Genomic DNA, 21,038 nt, shown 5'->3' with positions numbered 1-21,038 from the left:
TTTGTCCTTTGCGAGAGGACCAAAATTAGCCTCTCATTTGGCACCTAAATAAAGCAACTTAACTGCCTTTATGCGAACTTTGCAATTACTGTCTATTGAAGTTGCAACATTTTGTTGTGTTTGATGGGGAAGGGTATTATGTAAGCAATACCAGCACCTAAAAAGCCACCAGACCTTGAAGGAGAGAGGACGAGCAAGAATGAGCCCAACTGTTCAGTTTTGGGTTTTCGTTTGGGGTTTTTTTTTAACTTTTTCTGATGTGAGGCAGGTGGTTTTTCCCTAAAGAGGGTTTCATTTAAAAAAAAAAAAAAAAAAAGGAAAAGTAACTTGGAAATGCTGAGAGTGCTGTCTATTGTAAAGGTAAAAAAAAAAACCTAATAAAAGGACAGCAATGGTTTCTCTAATTTTCAGAGAAAAATCTGCACAGAACGCCTGAAGCTGGGTTAGCAGTGGGACTCCCCAGGGGCAACAGAAAGATGTTATAATCAATTACCACATCATAACACTGATGTATGATAATTACTGAGTGTTCCTCCTGAGATAGTGCAGCATTTGGCTGGGATGCAGCTCTTTCATGGTCCACTGCCTGATTAATATGCAAATAATAGGCTGATTGCATGATGAATGCAGAAAATGAGTTCGCTGATAACGTGAGCACCGAAGCGGGAAGATGATAAATTACTTTTACTGACTGTCCTACATTAAGTACCCTTTCTCAACAATTTTATCACAAATTAAGTAAAGCAGTATGGAGAGATTATGAGGATGTGTAAAATAATGTACCTTAATAGCTTTTATAATATTGTTGCGTACAATGTAAATGTCATTTTGTTTCAGTACTTTAGGCAGTACTCCTCCTGAAGAGGAGTGCGTTTAGTGTAGCAGTGTTCAGGGTCACTCCTCCTCGACTGCTTGCTTCTAAGAAGAAGAGCAACCCACTGCGCTGCGGCTGTTAGATGGGATGCTTGGTTGGGGAAGGAAAGCAGTCATTAGCCTCCCATCCATCCCCTATGGATCTTGCCCGTAGCAAATGAATGTCCACATTGTTTAGCGGGGGAGATATGTTTAAATGCGATGCACAGTGCACATATGTGTTCTGCTTCACGCTCTTGGCTGGAGTAGACAAGAGGTTAAAATCTTGAAGGAGGATATAGAAATACCTTCACACCCAGGCTTACAACAGAGGAGGACAACAAACAATCATAAACGCATAACGTGTTAAAGTTACTGTCTAATCACAAGGTCAGCAAGTCGACAAAGACACCATAAAGTGCAGCATAAAAGCTCTGACTCTATTTTCCAAAAGGTATTCTGCATGCATTTATTTTGATTATACTAAAAATATAACGATGTAGGGTTGTGGCATCTTGATTGATTGCTTTCATGACATATTTGTTTTAATATTCAGAAAGTCCTTAATAAAGCTTCTGCACACAAGCTGTTTTAATAATAAGGTTATTGAAAATATTTTCCAGCAGTTATTTCTAAATGTCGACTTCTGACTAAGTTACAGAAACAGACAAATCTGAATGTTAAATAAAGGTTAGCAGAGTAGAGCAGCGTCTTTGAAAGCAGCCATGATTTTGCCATTAATCATCTAATTTGATTTCTTTTTTAGAAAGAGTTTTTTAATTGCTTAAAGGTGATACATAAAAACAAAAAATTACCATTCAGCACTCTTCGATGCAGAGACCCAACTCTGGGCTTCAGAAGCCGTGGGTGAGCAGGAGGGCGTTAGGGGAGATTCTCCCTGTGTGCTTGCTGTGTTGTGTACCTGTGCCATAGACATCGCTGTTGGGCAGTGAGCCTGGGCAAGGATTTTGGGGCTGTTGGCCTGACCTGAGCATCGCTCTGATGTTTCCCATTGTGTGTCTACATCCAGCTAAAAAATTCTCAAGTTCCTATTTCCTGCCCCCCCCTTCATTTGTTGTAAAATAGCACTTTAAAAATATGGCTATATAGAGACCTCATGCTTTCCTGTCAGCCATGTAAAAAATTTTCCTTAATGCTTCTATTCGAGAGTTTTATCAGGTGGTGCAGTTGTGTTGGGGGTTGGTGCGTCCATTTTGAAGTCCAGTAGATCCCAGTGCAACTTCTCATTTGCATCGTTTAATTCCAGTTGTGTCTTTCCGCATAAGGTTCTGGACATCCTAGGTGTTCAGACTGCCCTTTGCAGCATTCCATACCCCGCATCCGAGCCCACCCATGCCACAGCAGAGCACCAAGTACCAGAGTCCCCCTCACTCAGAAGGAGCTGGATGGTTTGAGTTTACCCAGCTTTACGGCTGTCCCGCTCTCTGATGTTGCGGAGCCGTTCCTCCTGTCCGAGTACCTGGATTTTGCCTCCGTCCGTCCAGGCACGGCGTGGTGCCTAGGTTGTGCAGAACAGAATTTTCCAGCTCTTGAGGCATGTGGCATCAGTGGGGTACAACACACGGCTCGGAGAGCGCTCGGGCGCTCGCTGGCACAAGTGCTCGAGAGCTGGGTCTGAAGGGCTGCACGTGTTCGCCAGCCAGGACGTTCGGGGACACCTTCCTGCAGCAGCCGGAGAAAGAGGGGTGAGACCCAAGTGACAGCACTGACCTACTCCACGTGGCAAAGGCTTTGTAAGAGGCAGGCAGAGGGAGGAAAATCTGACCCATCGAGGCTGTGAGCCGAGCAGGACGGTCCCCTGCCCTGATTCCTCACTGCAGATTTGGTTCCCCCAGCTCCGTGGGGCAGCACGATTGTGGTTCAGTGTCAGGCGAAAAATGGAAGTAAAGGCTAGAGCTAGGACAGGAGTACCTTAAACTGGTATGGTGCCAGTTCGTGGCTGTGAGAAGTCGCAGGTTTGGGCACAATAGTGGGATTTCCAAGACTGTCTGAGGCGTTTGTGGTTGTGTATTCATTGAAAGGAGAATTGGTTGCCCAACTTCTCTGAGTACTTTTAAATGCCCAGCTGTAAATCTCTCTTCATGAGTCTGTCGCCAGTTCCCATCTTACTTGCTCTATTCTGAACTTCTCTGATTTCTCCAGCTCCTTCTGGTTTCTAGAATGGCTCAAACCCACATTTTTTTAATACAAGCGCAAAGCTAACATAATTACTGAAAATGCAACACAAAATTGCGGCAATACCTTGTAATCCTTTAACAATACTCAGAAGCAGTTTTTTCAAGTACTTCGAACATTTACCCTGATCATTCAGATAGTTTTGCGTCCTCCTGTCACTTGACATATACTCATATGCAGAATGGGTATATGTATATACTTTTTTTTAGTATTGCCCCAGTAATTTCAGAGTTAATCAGAGCTGGTTTCCTCCCCTTTCAGTGCAGACACGCATACATCTGCACGCTTTCCTAAAGGGGTTTTCTTTTGATCCCTCCCCTCATCCACATAAAATTTCCCTCTGAGCCAAGACCCAAAATAACATTTTCCCCAAAGTTATAACATTTGTCAAATAAACAAACAAACAAAATCTCCACGGTCATAGTGGGAATCTATAATCGGAACTATAGCGAGTGCTTGCAACTATAACTGCATGTACTGATGTACTTTACATCGTTATATATGCACACTGTAGGGAGGTTTGTATACTCCCTACATATAACTGTGGGAGTTTATAACCGTAGGGAGGATCACATTTTCATAAACCACATTAATTTGCAAATTGTGAATAGGCAAGGTTCACTCACTTAAAGCAGATCCACCAAAACCACTACCTGGGAGAAAGCGCTCCGCTTTCACGTGTCATTTCTTTTAATTAGTCAGAAGAGGGATGTATTGCAGTGCTGTTCCGCAAACGCTGATCAGATTTATTACATAGTTTGCACTTGCACCGCACCACTGTTAGCGAGGAGAGTTGCTATGGTGCTTCAGAAAATCCTGCAAAGACAGCCATTGCTGAACGTAAAATCAGATAGAAGGTCAAGAGAACAAAATCCCTCCCTGAAATTTTCAGACCTTGGGAAACAGAATGACGCGCTTGTCCTGCGGATGCTTCGGTTGATCGGCTGTGTGATCAGGTCCTGCTTCTCAGGGCAACACACACACTGGTTTTTGGTCTGGGAATTGGACAGAATGGGCAGCCTCATCATCAGGGGAAACCAGAAACTAATCCAGTCCCAGTGTGAGCCACTTTGGTCTCAGGCAGCCTGCCAGGTCTGTTGTTGTCCATTAACTCATCTGCACGAGGAGGTAAACGCAGGCCCTGAAGTAGCAAATGCTCTTTTAAGAGGTTGCCGAGAAATCTCCTGTCCGCATTTGTCTGCTTTCGTCTTCCCCTCTAATTTGCTGTAAAGGGAGTGAGCGGAGCGTGGGATGCTTCGTTGCCTCCCTGCTCCGCTGTGCACAGGACGTGGCGATTCTCACTGCTCCTCGATCAGGAATTTTGAATTTGACTAGTTTGGCATAAACCTGAAGCCCGAGTTTTGGACATTACAAAAAGTGGTGCATCAAACCAAGCGCCAGTTAAATCATGTTTGGGTTCTTGTCGGAATGTCACAGAGTACCCTGTCATTTTGTTTTAGCAACTTGTCCTTCCAAATGCGCAGTTCGCCTTATGGCATGCCAGCAGTAAAAATGTCACTTACAATAATTACTTTTTGGTGAAAATGCTTGCTGACTTCCTACCTTCAAGCTGTTTTTTACACAGTGGGGAGATAATAAGAAATGACTTTATCCTGACTGCTCAAATGAACACTAAATGGAATTTAGGTTATTATTACTGCAGATAGAGGACTGTGTATTGAAATTTAAATAGTGGATCAGATAAACTACAGAGATTTGTGTCTGAAAATTATAGTGGATCTGCTTTTTCAATCCACTTCGCTCTGAAACTTAAGGCAGCTGTTGCCTGCCTGCTGTCTTTAGAATATAATATTTTTCATAATCCTTTTAGAGGCCCCTGAATACCTCCTGCGATTTGCATGGTCTTCCCCAACTTTGCCATTTTCCTACCTTGTTCCCCACGAGCCCTTTTGCCGTTGATTAGCTAAGTTTGTGTTAGCAACAACACTTGGGCAGTTTATTCTCCCAGCCATTCCCAAGCTGCAAAAGCGCAGGGTGCTCTTTATAACCGGGTGAGTACGCGGGGAGGAGAGGCTGGGCGCGTTCAGCTTGTGTGGTGTGCTTGCAAATTCAGATGCTCTCAGTGAACTCTTTGCTCTGAACTTTTGCTGTCCAAGTGGCTGTAAAGTGAGTGCACTGCTGTAGGAGTTGCGGCAGGGTCTGAGCAAAAGTGGCAAACCTGCAGCTCTCAAAAGGCATGCAAGAAGTTCCACCGGAGGAACGTGCCTGTGCTGGCAGACAGCAGCGGGATGCCTCTGGGACTGATGAAACTGTATCCATGTCTCCACACTGCTCCGTCATCTAGATACCTCTGTTGAGGGGGGTGCATCCAGGACTGCTGTCAGGTCATGTAGACGTCTGCGATTTTCTGGGGAGGTTGTAGCAGGCATCACCTGCAAGTCTTTACATCGGAGGTGTCCTGAGCAGCTTCAGAAGGAGCATCCCACCCAAGTGTGCTGTGGATCTGAGCTGTACTGCTGCTTTGGTAGGGAGGACCGTGTTGGATTTCTTCCTGCGGTCGGAAGAGTTCCTGTGCATCACAAAAATGGTCCTTGACCGGTGCCCTGCAGTTTTGCAGAATATAATTAAATGTCGCTGACCAACGAGTTGGTGCAGCTGACTGATGATACTGAGTGCTGCAGGAGGGGAGCCCCGTGCAGCCTATGGTTCATTACACCCTATAGGGATTTTGTCATGTCACGATAGCTGAACATGATCAGACCTCGTAGAGGAATGTGTCAGCCTGATACTGTGTTGAGGGAGGTGTTTTCAGGTAATTTGCAAGCCACCGGTGGGATCATTATAGTCCAAAATCTTCTACAGACAGTGTTCAAGCAATTTGGGACCCAGGATCCAGTACTGGGGACCTGACCCCAGCTTGAGGGTGGGGAGTCTTGTAGCTGGAGAAGAATAAGAAAAACTAATTTTAAGTTCAGGAAAACTGACATAACCAATGAGTAGAGACTGGAACTCCGTTTCCAACATCGCCAAGCTGTGGTGATGGTTTGGGGTTTTGTTGTAGTAAGATGGTCATTCAAGCAGCAAATTCTATATTGGGAAAATAGTATTTTAAAAGAAGACAGAAGCTATTTGTGTAGTGTTGAGACTGTTCCCATTTGTTTATGTATCTTCATATTAGATTATGCATCCCTCTCTAATACTGTAGTAGGAAAAAAACCCACAACTGAAGAATTTCCTGACTTAAGAGTAAGGACCATGCGTGCTGCCAGGACTGACACGTTCCCAAGTACGGTGCTCTGGCGTTCGCAAGCTGCATCACGTGTATTTGTCTTTATGAAGACATATTTGCCTTGAAAGACTTGAATGCTCACCTTCACTGTGTGGTCATAGCTCTCTCTTAGCTGTTTTCATCAGCTGTGAAATACTCATTCAGTTGTCTTCGTGTTTTAGCTATGAATGGAGGCCAATTGCACTTGCCAAATATTTCAGATTGCTGGCCCATTTACGCAAGCATCACTTCCTAGTACTTGATTTGCATTTTATTATTATTTTCTGCGCTGCATATTTGAAAGTGCTTTTAAAAATTGGTGGGAAGTGCCTAACTTCCATATACCCTAGACATATATTTTGAAGTAATAATGTAAAAACTGCATGGTAGAGCCTCTGCCCTTTTGTGACTCCATTATACTTGCAGCTTTAGAAGATTTGGATCACTTAAATGCATTTATGGTGTTATTTGAATCTTTAATGACTTTTTTTCAACATCAACCTGTAATTATGAAAAAGTTACACCAGTTTCCCGATCATTTAAAATTGCCATGTTGAACTAGGATTTCATCACATGCTTGGGACCTGTTGGACACTCATCTTTCCAGCAAATTTCGTTTGGGAAGACCCTGTTTCTCCCATCCTCTATAAAGCACAGGCCATGGCTGATGTCTTTGGCTACCTGAGATTCAAAAAGATGCCAGGTTCTGTAGTGACCTTGTTCCTGGTGTCACTCTTCATCTCTCCAGCTCTTTACTTCTAGCCCCTTATTTTTGAAGCTTTGGGGCTTTTGCTTCAGGTTTCAAACTGGATACAGGCTGTTGGAAAGCAAAATGCAGCACCCCTCTGGTTTAGCAAAGTTTTTCTGGAGTTTATCAAAATAACTTCATCAATAAATGGTGGCTGTGGGGTTCACAGCTTGTACATCCTACCATAATGCAGTTTTATGTTTATATTGACAAAGTGATCTCTTCCTCACTAAATACAAATGTGTAAACATTCGGTGAACATCACCTATTCACTTATAAGAAACTGGATTGCTCTTACGTTAGTGCTATTCTCTGGCACAGTCTGGGGTTAAAAAAGCATAACACGTTTTAAAGAAACAAGCTTTCAATGTACTGTTTTCATTGGAAATGTTCAATTGCTACTTTGGAAATCTTAATATGTATTTTTCAGATGGCCTGAATTTGTTTCTTTGTCCTGTGAGGAACTTGAAAGAAATGAATACAGACAAATTATTTCATAAAACATGCGAAATGGCTGTGGATTGACAGTTAAATCTGTAATAGTGAATACATTCAATTTTCCCCTTTGTTCTGTCAGCAGTCACTTGTACTCTAAATGTCTATTTAATTTTTTAAGTAGATTAACAGGAAATGTTTGCATTATTTCATTATTGAGTTTACTTTTCCAAATAATGGATCTTTTCCTTAAATATTTATGTGATATTGAAAATGTTTTTTCCATAAGGGAAAAATGCTAAAAATGAATGGGGAACATATTTGGAGTTATTTGTAGTGTATGCGCATAATGCCTCATCTGAAATCGCTGTACATTTCCCTTTCGCTGGGGGAAAAGCAAGCAGTTTGTCATCTGTACTGCCTTCCAAAATTAGGTGCAGATAATCCTACCTTTTTGAGTAAATAAGCAGCAGATTGGCCTTAAAAATGAAATTCAAGTAAGCTCTTGATATGCGATATAAAAAATAAATAAGCTAATGTGCAAGCAACATAGAGCATTGCAGTGATAGATGATAATATAGATTACCTTTGTTGTTTACATAATTAGGCTGGGCAGGGAGAGGAGAGGGAGAAAGAAGCATTAGTAAATGCTTTTGTTTAGTCCTGTGTGGTTGGGGTTGGGGTTTTTTTATGATTTTTTTTATTTTTTCTGTGCTCCCTGTGCATGTGGTTTGCAGTGCACGGATGAGGAATTGTATAGGAAATTTGCAGCTGCTCTAGTTATTCAGTAAGATTTGTATAAGCTGGCACAAGGGACAAAATTAGAGGGAACTTGAACGAGTGCCGTGCAGTTTATTAGCTAGGCAGCCATAATTTTGACCTTGCTGTGGGTTAAAGGACACAGACCTGAGAAGAAATCTGTTTATCATGTAGGGAATCCATGCCATCCCTGACAGTGTACAGTGAACAAGATGGATGATCTGCCAAATTGGTCCCTCGCATGGGTGAATCAGGGCAAATTTACAGTACAATTCCTGTGCTGCTCCTGATATAAAAATAACATTTGCTGGGTTTTATATTCAGTTGTACGATGACCTAGGGTGAACGGAGAAAAGAAATAAGATTTGTAAGATCCCTATTACCTTAAAGATTTATATGCACCTTGCTTTCCTTTTATGTCTGCCTCTTTTGCATCTCTCATAAAGCTCTAAGGGAAAAGTCCAGTTGCTTGGTTTGAGACAGCAACTTTATGTGAGTATGTCAGGGAACCTCTCTTAAATGCAGCATCAGGAAAGCTGTTTCCTTGAACAACACAATTAGACCGTGCACCCTGCTTCGTTTGAACCCTGCTTTTACTTCGGTAGTATTTTCCTTTGGTATTTGGGATGTTCCCATGCTACACAAGCTGGGCGTTCTGTAATGCTTTGACAATATTCTGGCTAACAAAGAGACCTGAAAAATAGTGACATTTGCTGTTAGCCATCGCCATGGTGGTGACAGGACCTGATGCTGCAGAATGAACCACTCTCATAGTAGTGTTGCAGCGCCCAGGAGAACGCAATTCTGTTAAAGGGACTAAGTTTTTGATGTAGACTCATCCTTGTACGATGGAGAGCATTGTAAGCTTCCTCCAGAGATCTCAAGGCAAATCCACTGATGGATGAATCTGAGATACGTGCGATTAACCATGTCAAGTAATGAGATGTGAGATGGCAAGGAGGAAGAAGCAGTCCCAAAAAAATGGGAAAGAACTGTGAATGAAGGAATCACGTGCTCTTTATCTTTCCAAGGGAGTTACTCTTTTAAACCCCATTGTCTACATGTCTTTAACACCGTTTAGACTTTACCGTTAGATGTCTGGATTGTCAGCATCAGTTCAGTTGGTACATTTCATTAGAGATAAATGTGAATTTATTAGGGGAGACCAACATTTTGTACAGAACGTAATGTTGTTGGCAAATTAAGACATTCAGAAAGCTTTCTTTTAAACAAGGTGTCACGATAACAGGTTTGGGTGTCTCTTCATCCACTAGCTATCTTTATGTTGGATTCTCAAACACATTAATTAAAACAACTTAATTGCAAACTGTACTTTAATCTTGTTACTTCTGGGCGAAGAGAAGTGCGAAAATGTGATGCAAGTGGTAAGAAATAAAATGGAATCAATAACACTCTCAAAATATAAAGTTGTATCAGTTGTAGAAAATCCCTCATTGACACTACAAAGCAGTAGCTGAGTGAGTTTCCTACAAGTCACAGAAGGAGGCTTAAACCAGTCTGTAACGGTACATTTAAAAGCATCTGCATACAAAAATGTTGCAGAAAGCAAAACTGAGAGATTTCCTGACCAAGGAAATTTCTTGCAAACTTACAGACTATCCACTTGCCATTTTTTTTCCTGATTTTTATTTGTATTTGTACATCTTGTCTTTATAAAAAAGCAGAGATGACTCAAGATAAAATTAGAAAATAATTTTGTTTTTAAAAAGAGGCGTTTTAGTTAGCGAGTCATAACAAGTAGCATTTTGCATACTTAGGCATTTCTTTAAGTAGGTAGAATATAAATGAGAAGGAAAGTTAAATATCCTGCAATCAAAACATTACAATTATGCTAAAGTGGGGACTTCTTTCATTTTTTTTTTTAATTACAGAAAGCACTCCAAAGACTTCTGCCAGTTGCAGTCCCGCTCCTGAGTCTCCAATGAGTTCCAGTGAATCAGTGAAAAGCCTGACTGAATTGGTGCAGCAACCCTGTCCCACTATAGAGACAAGTAAGGATGGCAAATCCCAGGAATCTAATGAGCCACCTGCTTCTGAATCCCAGTCTACAACACCTTTGCCGCTGTCGGGCCACTCGGCGCTCAGCATTCAAGAACTGGTTGCGATGTCCCCTGAGCTGGATACATATGGCATTACAAAGAGGGTCAAAGAAGTGCTAACGGACAACAATCTTGGTAAATCCCTTTATTTTCATTTCTTGACTGAAATAAAATGGAAGCGTTCAGGCTTTTATTTTTAAGCTATATTTCAGTAGATGTTTACAAGAATACTTGGGTTTGACTGTGACCTATGCTTTAAGCTTCTAAAAAAGATAGTTGTGGTTTTTTTTTTAAACCGGTAGAAAAATCCTTTTAGATTGTCACACTCTCCTTAAAATCTCATCATATCCTTGCTCTTCTTATGCTCTGCTCCTGGCTGACCAGCCAGACACTACTCCCACCTCCCTAAATACAGTCCAGCAGGCTGTCAGGAAGACCCAGCCTCAAAGCCAAGGAGATCTCCCCTGGAGAAATGCATATTTCCCCATGCCCCAGCGGTTTAGGCATAGGTGAAATAGAGGAGTCCAGCACGATGGGAGAGGGAGGTGCGTCACAAGCAAAAGCATAGTGCTAGGGGAGGGTACCTGTAGAGCTAGGAGGGTAAATTCAGACTCCGTTGAGGTTTAGGTGACCTATCGATAAGTATATGGGGCCATGCAGGTATTTCACTTACGAGATGTGCAAAGCTAAGGCTGCTTTTGCTTACAAATAAGTTTTTGGGTGTCAAATTAAGTGTAACACTTACAGGGCTGTACATTTTGAGTAGTCCAAGGGATTAACCGGATCTGAGAATGGGAGATCCACGCTTAATACTGCCACTATGCCTCTAAACCACTGGTTCTTCATATGTGTTTAACACTTGCCTCCCTCACAAGGCATTGGGAAGCCTTTAGCAGACCTTTGAAGTCTGTAGCGGGAAGGCAGTACGGGTCGCCCCAGTGTTACCTGCACGTGCTTCTGGGGCTTAGCATGGGATTCATCTCACTCACATTGATCAAAATAGATGTCTGGTACTCTCCGGAGGTACCAATTTCTCTCCATTCACTACAAAAGGGACCAAAAAGATGTTTAGATTTAGACTGCTGATGATACTTACATGAGAGGAATTCCATATCATCTGAACATTATGACTGTATAAGTAAAAACTCCTTTATTTTAGTATGTAAGGAAGCCTTTTTTTGGCTAGACACAGAATAACATGTTATTATTTTAGATTATTTTTTTTAAAGTGGAAAACTACTGAGATGGGGGAGGTTGCAAGTTGTAATTTAACATAATCTGGGCAAAAAAAAGAAAATGGCCCTGATCGTGGACATAGCCTGCATGAGATGGTGTTCCACTGAACCCAGCAAAATTACACGCTCGTGCACATTGGCACGAGCAGATTGTGGTTGCTTGTTCAGTGGAGGTAACGTAGAGGTAAAGCCACAAGTCACAGTAAGGGTTTGCAGGTTCAAGCCCCTAGTTTTTGGGCAAAATGCTGTTGAGTGCTGTACCTGCTCTGTGTTCCAGAGAGGTTTGAAAAAGTATTTTTGTTTGCATTTGCTTTGATGCCATTTTTACTTAGTCTTTTTTATTTCCCATGATTTTTGTTTTCCTACAGTGTGGCTGACAAGCCTAAAAAGCAGCAGAAGAGCCAGGAAATGTGCCCCAAACTCTGCATTAGGTGTGGAACCAGTTTCAATGTCTCCTTTTGTGCCCTCAGTGTGCTAGTGCACCAGATTGACTCGGTGCACAGGTTTCTCTCTCTTAGGCCTCAGAGCCTTGTGAACCAGTCTCAGACAACTGGTGGTGGCTCAGTTGTTCCGTTATCACTGGCCAGTAAAGAACAAAGTTGTGCAAAACCATTCAAGATATGTTTGGCGGGTCTTTGCTCCCATGCCTTTTAGTATTCGTTTAACAGTCACTGTTTTAACAAACAATGCCGGCAGCGTTAACACTGAGATGCTGCTGGTAATCCTAGTCCCAAATGTCATAGTATTACCAGTGATTCCCTGTTGGGCAGCGTAAAACTTGGAGAGGGAAACAAATGCAGTGAGCTATTGAAGGATTGCAGCGGTGGGGATTTTGCAGAAAGGGCCAGGACTAACCATGAAACCAACATAATTTACTGAAAGCAACATCAGTGGGAATAGGCATGAAGGATAGTGGGGCCAAAGATAGGGAGAATTAGCAGGAATTTTAGGAAACCTGTGCTTAAAAATATTGCAGTTATTGATAGCACTCTGATGGAGTGTGATATACCTGCTACCTCCTGAGAATGATTTCTAACACATTCCCCTTTAGCTTGGGAGTCTTTCAGGTGTTTTATCCTGTCGGGCCACATCCTGGGATAAAATAAATGATACAAACATCTTTAGCTTTGTTTTTAACACCAAGAGAACATGACGTTACCTTCTCCCGCATTTGCATTTTTAATTTTTAGGCTGTAGTTTGAGGTTCGCTTGCTTTAGCAGCATTGCTAGTACCTGATCTGGTGTGCTTATTCCTGACCCTTTTGCGAATTTGTGCTGGCATTCCTCTTCACGTGGCCACACAATAAACCTGCCCAGCTGGTCTGAGTCAAAAGAGGCCGTTTGATTCTAGGTAGGTTGGTTTGACTCAGATCGGTTCCCTGCTCCGATTTAATGTGCAGCCAAGCAGGCGGTGGCAGTGGCCACGCTGGCCCTGCGCAGCAGCTGCTGGAGCCTCCGCAGCTGCAGGAAGAAATGCTCATGGCATTGCAGCCTGAGCACAGCCCGGGCTTAGGAACTGGGGGGGAACGTTAGTTACGAAGGCAAATTAAAAGATTTTTTTAAAGTAGCTGTCTCATCTTGCTAGTAGCTGGCAGGTTTAGAGGTAAATGTGTGAGGCCTTACTGATTTTTTTAAACAGACCGACAGGGAGCAGGTTCTCTCTGCAATACGCATGATCTAAAATCGGCCCTGAGTTACTTCTTTTGTCTGATTTTCCTGATACTGAGGGTAATGGAAAATCACTTTTTACTTAGGTACTTAAGTGAATTCTGAATTTAGGTTTCTGTTAGGTCTGTAAGAACCATTTTTGGGGTTAGTTTTAGAGCTTATTAGCAGACTGTGTCATGTTAGGCCTGTCCTCGTTTCCCCTTTCTGCCTTTTGTTGTCTCGGCTGTTTCCTCCAAAAGCTTTGCAGACCCACCTGCCCTATGCATCTGAATGGGATGTTCTGCAGCTTCTAACTGGTCCCACATCCCCTCCTGTCCCCATACAGGGGAAAAAAAAAAACAAACTCAAACAAAACAACCCCAAACAAATCACCAGGGCAAAAGTCTTGGGATGTTTCTAAAGAGGAGGAGGACATTCATGGAGTTAGGCAAAGGGCTGTAGAACAGATATTTTCCACGACCTGTTTGAAGGCAAGAGCTGATGGTGCTTTTGCAAGTGCAGACATGTCCTGGAGCACAAGCTCCCACATATCTGCATTGTCCCTTAGGGATCTGTTTGTTGCCGCTAAGGGTGCTGGCATTGCCAGGAAGCGCAGGAAGAGCGTTCTGCTTTGTGTTAGTGAGGGCATGCAAAAACTACAGATCAGACACAAGACCCTGAGGCCTAAACTTGGTCGGCATGGAAAGATCTTTGGGTTACCTGGAAAACACACTATAGCTGCGCTTGTATCAGAAATCACCGGCGGTGACTCTGATGACTTCAGGCTCTGTCTTTTAACAAAAGCTGTTGCATATTGAGGCAGTTTAGCTTAGGAAGAACACTGAAGTGAAGAGGTTTAGAAAACCAGCTGTATGGTTGGGTTTGAGCTGCACAGGCATTTTCCACAGTCCTTTGGAAGTTAGATCTTAACCACGTAAAACTAGCATTACCAGTGCACATACAAATTCTGCACACTGAAAACCATATGCAGTTTTTGCCCTGTCAGACAATAGGGTTTTGAAAGAGAATTAAAATCTTAACTAGAAGGATCGTAGAGGCTGTAAAAAAAAAAAAAAAAAAGGCTGTTGTATTGTAAAATGTGAGTATCTGTAGTTGGTAAGACACAGTTAGAACACCACCAATAGTACAACACAGAAAATATGTACATGTGTCTTTGAGGACACTTAGATGACCATTGATGAATGGGGGGGTTACATTGATCTTGGTTCATTGATTGCTTGAAATGTTTGGATTGCCCTGTTGGAACGAAGCCGTTGCATTACCCTTCTGCATAAGAGCTAAGTAGCCTCACTACTCTCACTAGTTACCTGCTTAGCTAAAAGTTCAGTTTATTTTTAATCTCATTAATTTTATTTTTTGCACACTGTTTCACTGTAAGGTCCCAGTCCCCAAACGTGTTGAGCTCCCCTCTTTGCCACAGTCAGATCCTAAGAATTAAACTAAAGCTCGATATTTACACTTTTAGTGGGGGGGGCAGAGCTTTTATTCTTCTAAAGGTTTCTTTTGGGTTTTCAAGCAATTCTGAAGTAAGAATAATTGACAAATGATCTTGTAGATGTGTTCTGTCTCTTTAGTTAGCCTCATCTCTTAGCTGAATGAATTCATGCGATTTTCAATTTCGTATTAGGTCAGCGTTTGTTTGGGGAGACAATCCTAGGGCTAACACAAGGCTCTGTCTCAGACCTTCTGGCTCGCCCAAAGCCCTGGCACAAGCTGAGTTTGAAGGGACGGGAACCCTTTGTCCGCATGCAGCTGTGGCTGAACGATCCCAACAACGTGGAGAAGCTGATGGATATGAAACGAATGGAGAAAAAAGGTAACTTAGAGCAGACTGCTGACTCATGTTTCCCGTTATTTCAAAGATGACTGTGTCTTTTATAACTCTTCATAAATAGTATAGGGGCAGCATTGATCCAGTATTATGAAGGTTGCGCAAAAAGACTTCATGGTCCTTTATTTGATGCTAGCTCAAGCAGATACATCTCCAAAAAAAGCCAAACAAAAAACCAACCCCAAACCCTGCATATTCACCAGCTGTCGTGAAATCATTGCTATATTCTCCTATAGATTAATTACTGAGGCCCTGGTGTATCACTGATAACTTGCCTTACCAAATGAGAAATGTGAGTTTGGGAGCTGGCTGTGGGTTATTAGTTAATAGCGCTGCAGCTGGTCACAGATGTTGGCCTGGAAGAACTGTGCATTGATTCCTGAGAGAGCTTCTTGCCAGTCCTGCACTGGTAGTCGCTAGGAGGAATGAAAATGCAGTCTTTATAAAAGAGTATTTGAGAATAATTAAATTTGTAGCCTTTCTAAGGATGAGGGAAGGTGATTGTGTTAATACACACATAAAATGGCTAGGTCATGAGTATGCACCTGTGAGAAACCCAAGTTGTTATTGGGTGTCTTAATAGGGAGTATATCCTGAAAATGTATCCTACTGTCTGTATTTTAAATTCATTGCTAAAAAACAGTGGTTATTCAAAGCCTTGGTTTTAGTACCTTCATGTGATCTTACAGGAGAGATTCATAGGCTGCCATTATCAGCAGTTAACTAATTAATGATACACGCATCTCTCAAGCTATCCCTCAGTGATATTAGTACAGACAGCATTAATTGTATGCGCTGAAAGCACTGCTGTTGACTGATGTCCTGAAAGCATTAACACATTTGATCAAGAACCTGGTGATTATATTAAAAATTTGAGTGAGGGAGCTTCTGGGAAAATCATAGTCTTGCATGCTTGTAAGGAGAAATTCAAATCCTTGTCATAGTAACCGGTATAATATAATGCAGTGCAGTATCTTACTGCAAATCGTGTACGATCTTCCATGGGGAGTAAAATCCACGTGGGTTTCCCACTTACAACTGTAAACCAAAGGGAGCCATGATGGTTTTTGCTGTATTAGAAACGTGGCAGAAATAAAATTGTCAACTAGCTGGATTTTTATAGCCTCGCAGAGAATATCACCCATAATGCAGGAAAATAAAATAAAAATAATTTAAAAGTAGTACTGACTATCCTTTCAAAACTGTTTTCTAAACTGGACTCTTACCAAATACTGTACAATACATATGCTCTATAGATGGCACCTGAATAGAGATAAGGCTATAAATCATTGAGACTCTGTACTGAGCTCCTGAGCTGTGTAAGTGCTGTCCTCATAGCACAGCACTCTAAAGTGAATCCAACCCTGTATTTTCTGCAAAATCCTTTCATGCAGGTAAGGATCCTGTGATTTAACCTTTTAAATTGCTCTAGAGCCACATTAAGAATTTAACTTTCCCTTCAGCTAATGTCAGTTTAAGAACAATGCAACTGTATCCGCTACCAGTGAAACATTACTATCAATTATTCCTTTGCCACATTTTATTAAGGTAGTAAATTAATTATTATCATAAAGGTGAGCTGCATATATATTTTTTTTTTTCCTGTTCTGCCAGTCTGAAGTTTGTGCTATTAAAGTCCGTTTTAAGAGGTTCTGAAAATTTGCAGTGTACATTAACTGTGTCTTCGGAGGAAAGGGGGGGTTCACGCTCATTAGGCTCAGACACGCCGCACCACCTTTCCTGCCTTGGGAGAGTTCATTCCTCTTCCTTATAACCTCCCGGTGCGTGTGCAGCTGGTAACGTCACACTCCTCACTGAACAGTACTGAAGCCTGCTGTCAGGAGAAAATTTAATTCCCTTTATTTCCCCATTATTTCACTTTTTAATAATCTTATTCAATACCGCGTAAGATAAAAACTATATTAAAAGGGGCTCTGGTTTACCTCAATGGGCAGCTGCTAGTTCTGCAATAGCGTCTGCTGCATCTGTAGCTGAACACATGCTGGGGAGACTTCCCAGAGGGACACGGTGATGCTGGGCTGGCCACAGCAGGGGTGAAAAAAGGTAGAACAACTCAGAGGATAGAGCTGGCCGTGACAAGTTTGGTCTCAGACCCACATCCAGACCTTTGCCCAAATTATGTTTAGGGGTTATTTTTTCATAGGTCTCCCGAGAAGCAGAGACTGAGCACAGACAAAACTCAGACTTCTCCAAAAATCAAGTGTGTTTGCGACTTGGATTGCAGTTTGAGCTTTGCTGTCACTGCAAATATGCTAAACGATCTCCTTATGTTGTCTGCACACAGCACATATGTTTAAAATAAGAATTAAAAAGGAAAAGCTTTTACAAACGTCATCTAAAGTTTCCAGAGACTGTCATTAAAGCCTAAAGCTTAGGTGCTAGTTCAGCACATGGTGAAGGGCCAGGATTGTGCCTTTGGCCCTGTGGAAATTTGTTCTGCTAATGTATTATCCTCCAGAGGAACAATTGCTTATGACGGAACAGTGGGACATCCTCCTCTTTATTTTTCTGTTAAGGAAATCTGTGCATTTATATCATTTGTTCCCTTCACATGAGAGAGACCCAGATCATCTATTGCACCTTTTGTGATCCCACTGCAAGTTACAAAAGCAGAGGTAGGCATTAGGGCATGAAATGTTTCCCAAGCTATCGTAGCTCCATGCTGTCCGTAGGAGTCTAAAGATGGGAGCTCTGACCTGGCAGAAGTGCCATCCTTTGGAGAGCAGAGAAAGCAGAGATTCAGAGCATCCTGATGCATGGGTGTCTCATGTTAACTCAGTTGCCAGACCAAATTCCAGAAATGCCAGTTAAGAGATAAGCCTAAACACCTTTTACATCTTCCATGTGAGGTTCTGGTTTGTCTCATGGCCTCCTTTAAGCTGCTGCACGTTGCTGAAGCGATAGATGTTCTCTTTCGGACCTCCTGGTTGTGCCATCAAAGGCAATAAGGGAACCTTGTATATAGTTTGCATGTGAATGCAAGTTTGAAATAACACCTTAACACCTAGGAGGTCTTGGAGAGTGAAGACCTTATAATAAATGCGAGATTATATTGCTGAAATGATTAATTCCATGGTTGAAGGTTGTAACAGTTCCTTGAAGGCTGCAAAAATAAGGCCAGTAGGTCACCTTGAAATAATGTGTTTACCTGCAGTCACTTTGCAGTTCTACATCCAGCTAGAACAACTTAAGTAGGTGATTTTTTTTTTTAATTTATTTTTTTTAAAAAGTAACTTTGCTTTTTATAGTTATTTCAAATGCATGCAGGACTGTATCATGGCAGAGTGATGGATCATGAGCAACTCACATTCTGTTCCGTATCAGTGATCTTACACAGTAGGCAATCCACAGATAATCTGTCATATTCAGGCAAAACAAAATGAGGGCCATGCAGATACCCCCAAAAGGTTACAGAATATGTTCAAAATTCACTTTGATGGTAGCAAGACACAGTGTAAAAACATCCCACTGGATGTGCCACTGTGTAGAGGACAGGTTGCTGAAACCTACTGGAGACAGAAAGCCCAGCCAGTCCCATAGGGAGCTCTGCCAGAAGTTGACTTGTGTGAGAAGGGCTTTGAAAATTTCAGTTTGATTGCATTGAATTTTTATTCTTTGTGCACCCTCAACCTAAAGGCAGAGCTGGAGGAAGAGAGAAATACATTTTTTTAAGAATTTGGTTGCTGACCAGTGTGATGTGCCCCACCAGTCCCTGGCTCTGACTGGAGCTCCTGGCTGTTGGAGATTTAGTGCCTGCTAGATTGATGTCAAGCTGGTGTAATCTGGAACTTAATAGCCTAGGTTATCAAATTGCAGCTCTTGAATACCTAAACTCTTAAATATCTAGAAGGTATTTAACAGGCCATTAAATACTTTATTGACAAGATTCGTCTATATTTACCATTTTCAGCCCCCTCATTAGCAATGCTTGTGCATGATACTGCCAGGTGCAGTAAATCCCACCTCTCTTTGCCTGGTGTAAATCAATCAAGTCAGTGACAGTGTTTGCTGGGACTCTTCGCTTGCAGAATTTGCCAGGGTAATTCAGTCCCTATCGGGGAGGAGAGTCAGCAGTGGTATCACAGGCTTCTGCCATCAGCCTTGCTGAGCTCCATCAGGGCAGCAAGAGCTTTCTTGAAAGTACATTCATTTTTGAAAGAGCCTTGCGTAGGGGAGGAGGATGCTGTGGGCTGTTTTTCTTTCATAACCTGTCACCGCTATAGCGAAGATCTGTAGGAAAAAGCAGCAAACCCTGGCAGGTTGTTCAGCCCATCACTAGGATCTCTGGGCTCCGGGCGCCATCGTGTGTTGGAGGTGCAGCTGCCTTCAGCTTCCCGGTCAGATTTTTAATTTAGAGACCTTAAGTGTCAGGGAGACCTTAGTGTACACCTTAAGTGTTTAACAGCCAAAACCATTTCAGCTGAAATGAAGTGCAGCTGTCCTAATCAGGTGCTTATGTGGAAGTTCGCCACTCTTGAAAGAGTGAATTTGGAATATGTCATGTTAACTGAACCCTGTTATTAATTTCCCATATTCATTGAAAAAGCAGAAAACTGGCAGGTTTCCAGTCGATTTACTTTCTTTTCTTCTTTTTCTGCCTCTTGCATCCTCCCCACATTTGCTTTCCTCTGATCACTGATGATGCCCCTTCCTTTCTGTTCTCTCTCGACTAGCCCATCCATGCATGTACAACCTGTCATCTTCGCGTTTATTCCACGGCTCGTATATTCATTGATTTTGCATTTGTATTCAGCTGGGGCTGATCCGATGCACTTCTCTTTCAGCCTACATGAAACGGCGACACAGCTCTGTTAGCGACAGTCAGTCTTGTGAGTCCTCATCCGCTGGAATAGACTACAGCCAGGGAGCCAGCCCGCAGCCGCAGCATCAGCTGAAGAAGCCCCGGGTGGTGCTGGCACCAGAAGAGAAAGAAGCTCTGAAACGAGCCTACCAGCAAAAGCCATACCCATCACCAAAAACCATTGAGGAACTCGCTACGCAGCTCAACTTGAAAACCAGCACCGTGATCAACTGGTTCCACAATTACAGGTATGAGATCTCCCGGGAGCCCTACTCATAAAGGATTTATTTTATTTGCTTTGGCAGGGTGCTACTCCGCTTCAGCAGACTGTGTCTGCTTCCGCTAGCACGGAGCGGTTGTACAAAATGAACAGTTTCGACAGCAGGGAGGTTCTAACTAACAGTAATGCTAATGCTCCAGACTAATTTTAAGTCATCCCTGAGGAACAGCAATATTCACATATTGATGTAAGTAGTGTTTTTAAAGAGAAAGTCTCATTTTTGGGGTGGGCGTGGATTTAGAGATATCCACTATTGAATATTTATAAATTCCATTGCAGTAAGCAAGGCTGGTCTTTCTTGCTTGCATGTGCACACTCACACAGACATATACTGGCACACATAGACATGCATGTATAGGTGTGTGTTTTGTGTGTGTTACGCCTTGGCGGGGAGTGCTTGGAAGTGTCCTCTTCTGGGTGACAGCAGAATTGCACTGCTTTCATCGTATAATTTTCCTGCAAAAAGAGGATTTGGTTTTAGGTCTTGAGCCTCTGAGCTCTGCAATTAGACACCGTGTGTGCTGTATTTCTGGGAAGCTCCACAGTCATGAGGGACAGAGAACAGATAACCCTGAAGTCAGATGTGATCGCAGGTTTATTTCATTGTTATGATAAAATCATGGAGTCACTGAAATGAAATAAGATGTCGGTCTGTTTAGTTCCTTTGTCATATTAGAAGGAACTTTCTCCACATTTGAACCATTGAAGTAGGTTTTGGCCTAGAGACTGATAAAAAGGAACAATGCTGGAATGGCATGTAAGAATTAGAAGGATTTGAGTAAGCATATTCTCAACCGTGCTCGGGATTGGGAATCTTAATTAGTTCAGCAGACTTTGCTCTACGAAATCTGTGGTAATGAATATTGAACAGGTACAGTTAGGATACCAGATTTAGTACTATTCTGCTCCTTCACTTGGAGCCA

At 42.3% G+C, this 21,038-nt stretch overlaps 1 protein-coding gene across 8 annotated transcripts in view; it reads left to right on the top strand.

The window, feature by feature from the left end:
* Nucleotides 1-21,038, top strand: part of CUX1 (cut like homeobox 1) — a 281,378-nt gene that overhangs the window by 222,397 nt on the left and 37,943 nt on the right. For 7 of the 8 annotated variants that reach the window (XM_056326647.1, XM_056326649.1, XM_056326651.1 and 4 more), the window contains 3 exons: nt 10,112-10,414; nt 14,810-14,998; nt 19,819-20,083. The exons of the other annotated variant lie outside the window; for it this stretch is intronic. In XM_056326647.1, the coding sequence (XP_056182622.1) occupies nt 10,112-10,414; nt 14,810-14,998; nt 19,819-20,083 (757 nt within the window). The remainder of the gene's footprint in view (nt 1-10,111; nt 10,415-14,809; nt 14,999-19,818; nt 20,084-21,038) is intronic. 8 annotated transcript variants of the gene reach the window in all.

Source organism: Falco biarmicus, chromosome 1, assembly GCF_023638135.1.
Source record: "Falco biarmicus isolate bFalBia1 chromosome 1, bFalBia1.pri, whole genome shotgun sequence".
In the NCBI taxonomy this organism is placed as follows: domain Eukaryota; kingdom Metazoa; phylum Chordata; class Aves; order Falconiformes; family Falconidae; genus Falco; species Falco biarmicus.
Note: the sequence above shows the minus strand (reverse complement) of the source record. Positions and strands in the feature narration are given on the sequence as shown.